The 11,323-nt window shown below is 36.7% G+C and overlaps 2 protein-coding genes across 9 annotated transcripts in view; one reads left to right on the top strand and one right to left on the bottom strand.

Moving 5' to 3' along the window:
• Positions 1-11,323, top strand: part of Grik1 (glutamate ionotropic receptor kainate type subunit 1) — a 379,400-nt gene that overhangs the window by 27,295 nt on the left and 340,782 nt on the right. The gene's annotated exons all lie outside the window — the stretch shown is intronic.
• The window catches only part of LOC101995022 (heat shock protein HSP 90-alpha-like), a 2,274-nt gene continuing 1,030 nt past the window's right edge, over positions 10,080-11,323 (bottom strand). Inside the window, 2 exon segments of the mRNA XM_026787223.1 lie at positions 10,080-10,123; positions 10,126-11,323. The exon segment at positions 10,126-11,323 is cut by the window's right edge and continues 72 nt beyond it. Of these exon segments, the coding sequence (XP_026643024.1) occupies positions 10,080-10,123; positions 10,126-11,323 (1,242 nt within the window).

Raw genomic sequence — 11,323 nt, 5'->3', positions numbered from 1 at the left:
TATTATAGACATAGGTTCATGGGATATTTGTATCTATTTTTACATATCATAAGGATATTAACAGACTTGACAAATGTTACAAGATACTTTATCTTACATAATAAACTTTAGGCTGTTATTAACTTGCTGCTAATCCCCATAATCCTACAGAAATATGTTTTTATTGGATCTTACACTGACTTGTTAGTGGCAAATGCAACAACTTATAAAATCTATTTCCTGCTAAGCATTCCACTACAGTGCACACTTGATCTTATTTAATATTTGCAACACTATAATATGGACAGTGATATCCAGAAACACTGTTTAGCTGCTGTTGTTCTGCATATCGTTTTGCTGCATAAAATCAGGGTCAGACTTTCCTACTTCTGTGTAATTTCCTATGTATTGCATTCACATAAATGTTTCAAAGAAGGAAAAGCAGATAACTCCTTGCAAGAAAATTGTAAGGAAGAACTTGCTAGATATACAAATGCCTCTGTGAGCTCAGTTTGTAGCTTGCCTTGACTGTTCAAAGTCATTTTTAACATTATAAAAATTATTTTTCATTTTAAACTATCATGGTGTCAATTTTTAATATCTCATAAGATAGTAATATTTTCTTTCTTGCTAGAAACAAAGCAGCTGCTGAGAAGTTGAAAGATTACACTCCCATTCCCCAGAAAATAAGGGGGCCAGGGATCCCCATTACCTGCCGCTTTCCAGCTGAATTTTGGGGTTGGTTGCTTCATGCTCAGTGTGCATACAGTAGTCACGGGCAACTGCAGATGATGGGGTAGTGATTCAGAAAGGTTAAGGGAGTTACATCACTCAGGCAGAGAGCAAAACCTACAGAGTTGGCATTTATTTTATTGCTATGGCTGTTAACTTTACACCACAAGATGCTCTAGCAATGAACACGGCAAAGGATGGCAATGCCGAGTCACTGAACTCGCCGTCTTCAGAGGAAATGCTGACTGTCTGCAGGTGGAAGAATTAAGGCTAGAAGCTAAGGTAGTTGTATAGGAGAGGGGGAAGTGTCCTGAAACAATGTGTCCAGTATATGGTAGTCATTCTGCACACAACTGGTGAATCAGTGGGTGAATGAATTACAGACTTATCTGTAGCAATATACATTTGGAGAGTTTTACAATAAACATAAGTTTCATTTTTAAGGAAATTACTTAAATTCAAATAGCAACTTAAAGAAATATATAAGGGCTTTTGTTATATACGAACAGTTCAGGACTGTTTATGCCATCAAGTATCTACGCACTGAACAATAATAGATTCTTTCAACAGGAAAGAAACTGTGAGTGCATCTGTGTGTGTGTGTGTGTGTGTGTGAGAGAGAGAGAGAGAGAGAGAGAGAGAGAGAGAGAGAGAGAGAGAGAGAGAGATGCAGACAAGAGAAAAAGATAGAAAGAGATAGAGATCTGAATGAATGTGTAAGTATGTAAATGTAGGCCAAACAGTTGCATACATACTATTGTATATATGTATTTCTACTGCTCAAAGTTTTCAATATCAGGTTGTAGTCCCTTAGTAAATTAAGAAAAAAATCAACAAATATGGCATAATCTTACTAATTATACAAGTTAAAAACTTTTCAAACAAAAATAACTAAAAACACAGACATGGATTTATTTGGCAAGTAACTTAGAAACAGTGACTTCAGTGTTATTATGTTTAGTAAGACTGCTATAATAACGCCCAGATTTTAATAGCTTATCCCAGCACATTCAATTTTTGCACATGCAGTATATACTCAGTACTGACAGGATGTTTAAGAAGATAGACAGAAGCAGACCATATCTTCACATGGCAAGGAAAGGCTGGAAAGGCTTCTTTGCCAACGTGACATACATTGCATTGGGCAAGGTAAGTTATATGGACGCATCTATCTTTCAGGGAGCAGAAACACTCAATGCAAGCCTGCGTTTACAGGGGGAAAACCGAGAATGCTTATATAATTGGACAGTAAATACTGTGATTGGTAACCTAGAGTTGTCACCGTAGGTTAACTAGACCTTTCTTAGCACATGTGTTCGGCCTCTTCATCAATTCCAGGATAGCTATGATGTTTTCCAGTATCTGCCAATGCCAATGTCACTTCACAATGCCAAATATTTGGATACCCCGATGAATGCAGCCTGCTCTTGTCTTGTGCTATTAAATGGCAACGTCCCAAGCAAAGAGGAGATGGAAAAGCAGAATGAAGAAATTCTCTTCACATGTCCTCCTTTGGAGGTTTGACATCTTTAGCATCACCAGTGGAAAAGAGCTGCATTCCTAAGGGTCATGTGACAGCAGACTATTGCTCTCTGGTGAGCAGAGACGTGTAATGCTGGCCAGTGTCACATGCAGTTCAGTCCCCCAACCCAATCATCTAACCAGCTCCAAACGTCTGACTTCTTTAATTCAAATAAAAGTCATGGTTTGATTCACCAAAGCAAAATCTGAGCTTCTCTAGTAAAAGCGAAAGTGGAAATGTCTAATAGAGGCATAAATAGCCATGTCTGCCCTAAGGACTGTACGTTTTCATCTGAACAGCAGTTATCATTTCTCCATTACTTGCATATCAATAACTTGAAGAAAAGACAACAATAAAGAATAAGACAAGTGGGAAAAGTGTAATTCATCTTCAGGTGACCAAAAGATTTAATTGTATCTGATTTACCTTAATTGGGAGCCAGGGCAATTATCCCACACATGCCCTAACAAAGGAATTTCCATGTCCCACACACGTTTTGTCTGGCATGTTTATGGTGTGCGTTCTACAGATCTAATTTTCCTACATTCTCATTAAGTTCTTCCGCCACAGTCCAGATCAAAGAGAATTTTAAGGAACACTCTTCAATCATGCTTAAAGTTAAAAACATCTTATAATTTAACTACTCTTAATAATTTTTAAAATAAGGGCCAAGTGAAGGAAACTCTGAAGTTGGCAATTTGTTCTCTTAGCATAAAGCTCCATAAAAATCATTCTTCCTTTCAATTTCCATTAAAACATATGTACGATATAAAGATTTAGTCATTTGTGAGCTTTTTGTATTTTAATAAACTTTCTTCTAATAACTACATTGATATTTCCTTGTTTATAAAAAGATAAGCAGTATTCAGAAAACTTAAGTAAGCCTCAATGTTGTCAGGAATGATCCAGTTCTTCCGTAGGAGTAAACTGCAGCATGTGAAAATAGTACCTTTTATTTTAATTTTCAGATAAATCTTAAATGAAAAATGTTTGCATTTACGTCTTAATCTATTTTTCTTTTTTTTTATTGTTTGTTGCATAAAACATACATTCTCATATAGACATTTTTCCATGGACAAAGTAACAAAAGTTAGTCAACACTGTAATGTTTGCTTCACGTCTGAACCTTGTCTTGTAAGCCTAGGAAGTCTGGATCCTTGTGCAGCATAAAGATTATGACACATTATATAAATTAGACCTGTATTCTGAATGTACCCAAATATTTGTGTTTAGACAGTAAACCCACATTATGGCTTACCTAGGTTCCTTTTAGGGAAATAGTAATATTAATAAACATGAACTCTGAATTGTATTTAAAATAAAAAATATTAATGGAGGATATAATTTTTTATACATTTGCAACATTGGGTAATTTTTTACCAAGTTGACTCTCCTAATTCTTCAATTATTTATCATTTTCTTTTGGTAAAGACTTCTGCAATTTCTCCTTCTAGCTTTTTGGAGGTGACAGTGCACCCCTATTGCCTAATTACCCTCTCTGAAATAAATACACCACAACTTTCTGCCCCATATCAGTCATCACGACCTAACACCATTTGTGGAAATATGTTGTTCTTGTATATGTCCTTAGTGCTATTGAGAGTAATCAATTTTGACTTTTGCAATAGCAAAATTTTCACTCATTCAGCATAGATGACGTCATGGAGATTCCAACTGTGAACCAGCATCAGAAGCTGCAAGGCTAGTGAGTGAGTGACAAATGGGATTTGGAGTCCATGACTTTTCCTACATCCATGTTTTTCTAAGTCTCTAAATCAGCCCGGGGATGTGAGCTGGTGCTCAAAGTTGAAAAATGCTGCTTTCACAAAGGAGCCTTCCACATGTTGAGGTTTATTGGGATATATATGTGTGTGCATATAATATATGCAAATAATATATAATATATTTAATATATATATATAAATTAAGCCTGTTTATAATTGTATGCAATATAGAAAATGATTTGGGGCCATGGAAATGAAGGTGATTTCATGATATTTGAACAATCTGAGCAATGGCCAAGAACATTTATATCTAATATCTTATGCTTAAAATTCTTTATTTCAACTATGTAGAACACAGGCTAACACTTGATTTTCTTAAGCTATGCTCGAGAGGAAGACTACAAGAACCATATCCAGGGGCAATGCATCCACAGTATTTCTGCTCTGTTAACACTTTCACCATTGCAGACACGGCCTGCAACTCAGCACACCCTGGGTGTCTGTGAGGAAAAACTGCATTTCTGTCTGTTAAAGTCTTGAGAAAATCCTTTTTCTCAACTCCTTTACATCTTCCAAAGGTAAAATGAAAGACCACCTTCACAGTGCCATAAACTTCCAAAATTTCAAGGATCCACTGCAAACACCCATCCTGGTGATTGAATTTCACAAGGCCCATCTTGTAAAGATTTGATTATTTCCCAAAGGTGACATAGTCAGGCATCAATGTCATCAATACATGAGATATTGAGGACTTCAAACAAAACTTACTGCAGTCTCTGGGTCCTTCTGCCTTCTTCAGCCTGAAGTAGTTCCTCCGACCTGAGCAAGTGTTTCATGGAATGTTGTCCCATTTGCAGAGAATGAATGCTGATCCTACCTGTGTTCTCCAATAGCCATGGCTGCTGCCATGTGCTGAAATCCTACTGCGTGGCTTTCCCACTTTCTGGGTTTCTGAACCCGTGCAAGCGATGCAATGCTTCTGAGATTCAAGTCTGTCTCACGCATAATACAGCATTAGTAACTATGGTAAATTTCACAGAGGACATTGAAGGGATTCTGTGAACCGTTTATGTCAAGCTTATACAGACAGAAGAGGACCTGTATGTGTTCATCAATACTATTACAGCCCAGATATGTTTACATAAATCTGGTTACTGAACAATAATCGAGATACTCTAGATCGTCTAATGTTCTCCTGATACATGTATGCTTTTAATGTGCTGCTTCAACCCAATGAAGCCACTGCTATAAAAACTGTCATGTCCCTGCATAGATGTGTTTTTGTTAAAAAATGAAGCAGCCATCTACAGCATACTGTAAATTTCCTCTTTTCAGAATCAGTAGCTCTATTTCAACTTACCACAGCCAGATTTTTAAGAACTTTGCATGAATATCAATACAGGTATAATACAATGCTTTTATAGTAATTATTTGCAGAGTAGCACACGTGATGGACACAGAAAAATGGTTAACTCACATTGAGTTGAACGCTTCTCCCTATTACATTTGTAGCTCCTCTGGCTGTTTGTACATCTATTTCTTGCCATTCCAGTTCAGTCTGCGTTATTACTCAGCATCGCAAGGTCAAGGAAAGAGCTAGCATAATTTTGTTTGATAAGAGAACAATATCAACCATTACACTCATGTTTTGCAGGCTGGGGGAATGCTTCTTCTTCAGACCTCTCCAAATGACAGATTTCTTCACTTTAGGGGGAACTGACTTTCCAAGAACAAAGGCTAACATGGAATTAAAATTAGGCTCAGTTTTAGTCAAAACTAACAATAAAATAGTTTCTTGTCCTAGAAATTTTTATAAGTATTATGTATCTGTCCAGAACTCTTCTTGAGCATTTAACTTGAAAATTTGTATTTTATTAAATGTGTATTCCAAGCCCAAATGTTTCTTCGGTGTCTTTGCATAGGTATTCGGTCAGCTATGTACAATATTGCTTCCTCAGTACCTGAAAATTAAACATCTTTTTAAATATACCAATTCACCTCCTACATTTTCTGAGGGGTGAAAGTTATGCAAGGTCTGTTAGCCACAATTATTTCCCTAACAGCCGCCGATACTCCATTCCTTGGGATCTCAGCTTTATGGATCATTTGATGGGATAATGAATGCCTGTGAGCTTTTTGAGGAAGTGATTCCTTCAGCACCTTGCCAACTGTTCAGGATTTTCAAGCTTAAAAAACCACACCACGTCCGATTTGACAAAACAATCTGCGGTTTACTTTCTCTAATTACTGTTGCTTAACTTAGGTTTCAACAAACTAAGTGAAAGCTTTTTCAGTTTGAACGTGCTGAAAGGCCTCGGCTTTAGGTAAGCACAGGAGCATGGCCCATCTCATGAGTATGGTTTTGCCGTATGGAAAGCTGGACTTAATGACGTAATCATGAATTCATGACAGTTCAGAGTTCTCACAAGTTTCATTTATGTTTCCTTTACAATAACCATCATGCAACCTATTAGGAGAGTCAAATGACTAGATTGACTATTTTTGTAGTCATGGAGAAAATAGAATGTTAGGTAACCTTTACAATTCTTCTGATCTTAGAGTTGTTAAGTACCTATCTTTAGAGGTCTCAAACACTAAATACCACATTTAACATTTAGAGAAAGCTGGACTTTAAAATGGGGTGGCACGGTTTGTGCAATAACGTGAAACAGTTCTTTTCTTCCAAGGTAGATCATTAAAGGAAGATTGGTACAAAATATAAACAAACTCGGGAACTTTTGTAGATCAAAACCAAATTAAGTGTTTAAAAATAATATTTTCTTTAAAATATTGTTAGAAAAAAATCTGTATTCAAAATTAAAATTTGTATATTTTTTCATGGAGGGAAAAATGGTCTACCAAAGTCACCAAGTGGAAGACAGTTTTGAGCAGAGAATTTAATGGTTTTGTTGAGTAATTTGTAGACAGAGGTCCTATCTGCATTATCAAGGGGAGCAGAGTGGCTTGTTCACAGGGAAATCTTAGTTCCCTGTTGAGGTCTCTGCATTTGTTGGAGTGACAGGGAAATTAAACTGCAGCTGTTCGTCCTCACTAAATAAATGGGTAAATGACATCAGTTAGCAGCTTACTTGGGCTCCCTCTAGGACTGGCTACTTTACCTGCATAATAATACATGCCAATGACCATAAGTCATAGAGTAGAGATGCATGGTCTGAGCTTCACGAAAGTGTCTGAGTACCACTGCTTTTTTTTTTTTCCATTCAAAAAGTTACACTTCCTCCCCTCCTCTCATTCCCCTCCTGCTCCCCCACTCACTCCCCCCCCTCCTCCTTAAGAGAGGGCAGGTAACCCTGACCTGCGGGAAGTCCAAGGCCCTCCCCTCTACATTCAGGCCTAGGAAGCTTTGCATCCAAATAGACTAGAGTCCCAAAAAGCCAGTACACTGTTTTAAAATCAGACCTGGGTTGATTAGCAGCACTCTCTGGCCTTTGGATCGCCTCTGCGGGTGAGTAGTGGAAACCCCTGAGCTATGCCTGACTACTTCGGTTTTGTTCCCGTGATAGAGTAGATTTGTGTCGGGCTTGGGAAGAGCACCAGTGGGAAATTGGACGAGAACAGATCCAGCTAATATGACACAGGACCAGGTAGGAAAAAAAGTGATTGACTGAGAATTGAGGAGAAAAGAGGTTTTACCGAAGATTGGAGATGGAGAAACGCAGGTGGATGTCAGCAAAGCTGCAAATACAGAAATAATAATAGTGGTTATCTTCATTCTACTTCTTTTTAAATTAAATCACAAGAGTGAAATATATACACATATGCATGAAACAAAAATAATTGATGTTCTTCTTTTTGTCTGGTTTTGTAAATGTAAACAGCAAATGTTAATGATTTTATAACATGGGAAACTCTTAGAGCAATGTATAGTGCACAGTAAATAGCCAGGAAACATTAACTATTATCACATTTCATTATGTTAGATGGATCACCTGCTCTCACACATTCAGTTTGTAGATGAAGATTCAGTATCTGTGACGGAAATATTGAAAATGAATGCAGGTCAGAATTCTCCCAAGCAGTAATAAAATCTAAGTGCAATTGCAGATCCATATTAGCGATGAATATATTTTACTTGTTTTAAACAGATAGTTGGCTGGTGTGTCCCTTTACACTAGAATAAGAATATTGAAAGTTGTTAATTCTTATATTTGTGCAATAACAACAATAGCATGAATTAACAATATTTGTTTAACTCTGTAAGTATTTTACATGACTTAGCTCTATGCCAAAAATTACTCTATGAAATAAGCAATCATTCTTCCCTTATGTAGTAAAAACTTCTAAGAATTAATTACACAGCTAGATAATGGTGAAGCTGACTTTCAAAGCTATGTAGAGCTTGTGCCTTTACTCACTGTATTAATTTCTGTTGATTCTGTATCACAATACAGAATCCTACAACATAAAAAAAAGAATATTGAAAGTTACTCTAGTTGACTGTGGTGTTTATCATATGGAGCTTCCGCTCTTGATTTGCAAAGCAGGTTATGGACAGAGTGGGAGTCTTCAGCACACTGTTTAAGATAAAGGTGAATTTTGCATTCAGCTTAATGCTGTTCAGGTTTAATTTTATTTCCTCTATATAAAATGCATTTTGATAATTTCTCTTTAGATATAATTACTTCCAAATATTGACAACATTAATAATAACAGTCAATTGATTCAGGATGAATTCATAGAGTTCAAATGATCTTCAACTGGTTTTCTGTGCAGCATAGTCGATATAAAACCAGAATTTATGGCACTTTAAAAATAAATATGTTTTAGTGAATCTGTGCCTTCCTTCTGGCTGTATGCCCTCTGTCCATCTTGTACACTAAAGCCTGTCTCATGGCTACTTTCATGTGCCCTTTTGCACTGCTCTTCTTCTTCAACTCTTCTCTCTAATCCTCTCTTGGCTTCTTTTCTAGTGTCATGGGTATTATCACATTTAAACCCATTTATATAATACATTTATACACTAAGGCTTGGATTCTATTTGTGAGACATTCTATTATTTCCTTCTGGTTGGCGTCTCCTCATCTAAAAAGAATAACATTTCTAAAATTCATTGACAGAATAAGGTGGGGGAGAATATTTGCTATACACGTCAATATGTTAACTTTCCAATTATAATGTAATGAATCAAATGCTGTCGTAAAAGCTAGGAATTGATCACATAATAAAATCCAGAAATGCCTCCTAGTCCTTTTTCATGATGGCATACACATAATCTTCAAACTTGAGTTAGTACCTAAAGAGGAAAAGTATAAATGCATTTTAATTATAGAAAGCTGGATTTTACTTTTGATCCCTAATGCCTTCCTTAAAGTGAATTGCAGGCTTATTATGCAATGGTAATTTGTATGCCAACCCCAAAATTTACTACAATTCTGTCGATGTGAACTTAGAAGTGGATATGGAATCACCATGGTGTGTACTTCACAGAAGTTCAAGATCCTGTTTGCTTTATTTGGTTTGACATTTTCCATCTTTAATTTATCTCTAAAGGAGAAACCATGTATTTTCAGAATTCAAGTTAGTTTCTTTTTATTTTTTTTTATTTTTTTCACCTTATGTCTCATTTGTATTTACCTTTTAAAGCAGAATGTGATTGGGCACTGTATTTCCACTCACAAGCCTTGCTGAGTTAAAAGACCTAGGGAGCTTAGGATTTTGTTCTTGGTACAAGCCACATGGGGAATTTTTGTTGTTTTAGCTTGTGTACTTACTTCTAAGACTAGTACATGCAGAACAATATGGGATGAAAAATTTTAAGATGAAACTTAAGCCATCCTAATTTTTTTCTTTTAAACATAAAGCTATCTCAGAACACTCCCAAGTGAAATTATTTGGCCTTAAAAGGGATCCAGATCAATAGCTAAACACTTCAGACCAGAAAGTTAATAGGTTACATTACGTCTTACAACAAACGTTCTACCAACCTATTGAATCAAACCTATAGTATCACAGTATCACACAAGTAGAAAGAAATTTTATCTTCCCCTTAGTTTTCATGCCACACAGATGTTTTAAATGTTAACCAAAATAAACAAAAATCCTGGGAAATATATTATCAGAATGAATGATAGTAAGCATCAAACATATAGTTCTGGTGAAGCTTAGTCTATTTCTTCCATGCGTGATGTGTCGTCATCTCCTTCCAGGGTGGCATTTCTTCAGTTACAGCAGCGCTGGTATCACCCACAGTAGGATCATCTCCATCAATACCTGGACCAAGCTTGATCATCCTGTAGATCCTGTTAGCGTGTGTCTGGGAATCTTCCAGACTGAATCCAGAAGACAGGAGTGCAGTTTCATACAGCAAAATGACCAGATCCTTCACAGATTTGTCGTTCCTGTCCGCTTCTGCCTTTTGCCGGAGGGTTTCAATAATGGAGTGATGAGGTTTATCTCCAGGTGTTTTCTTTGCTGCCATGTAACCCATTGTTGAGTTGTCTCTGAGGGCTTGAGCTTTCATGATTCTTTCCATGTTTGCTGTCCACCCATATGTGCTTGTGACAATACAGCATGGGGATGTCACCAATCGGTTTGATACAACCACCTTTTCAAACTTTTTCTTCAAAATATCTTTCATAATTTTGCAGGGGTTTTCAAATTTTGTCTTTTTTTCTTCCTGCTTCTTTTTCTCCTCTTCATCTTCTGAAAGCTCCAGTCCTTCTTTGGTAACTGACTCCAAGGTCTTGCCTTCAAATTCCTTCAATTGTTGCACACAATATTCATCAATGGGCTCAATCATATAGATTACTTCTAAGCCATGCTTTCAGAGGTGTTCCACAAAGGGCGAATTAGCAACTTGGTCCTTGGTCTCACCTGTAATAAAGTAGATGTGCTTCTGGTTTTCCTTCATTTGGGTGCAATAATCTTTGAGAGAAACCATCTCATCTCCAGAGGCAGATGTGTTGCATCGCAATAGCTCTAAAAGCTTCTTTCGATTTTGAGAGTCTTCATGAATTCCAAGCTTTATGTTTTTTGAGTACTGCTCACAAAACTTTTTGTAGTTCTGTTTATCTTCTGTCAGCTCAGTGAATAGTTCTAAGCATTTCTTGACCAAATTCTTTCTGATAATTTTCAAAATTTTGCTTTGCTGCAACATTTCACGGAAGATATTTAGAGGAAGATCCTCAGAATCCACCGCTCCTCTAATGAAATCCAGATACTCAGAAATTAACTCCTCACAGTTATCCATGATGAAAACTCTGTGCACATACAACTTGATGTTGTTCTTTTTCTTTCTGTTTTCAAACAGATCAAAAGGAGCACATCTTGGGACAAAACGGAGGGCCTGGAATTCCAATTGTCCTTCAACAGAAAAATGATTTATCGCCAAATGTTCTTTCCAATC

Source organism: Microtus ochrogaster, chromosome 2 (assembly GCF_000317375.1).
Source record: "Microtus ochrogaster isolate Prairie Vole_2 chromosome 2, MicOch1.0, whole genome shotgun sequence".
Classification (NCBI taxonomy): domain Eukaryota; kingdom Metazoa; phylum Chordata; class Mammalia; order Rodentia; family Cricetidae; genus Microtus; species Microtus ochrogaster.
The sequence above is the reverse complement of the archived record's forward strand: the minus strand, read 5'-3'. Positions and strand labels throughout refer to the sequence as shown.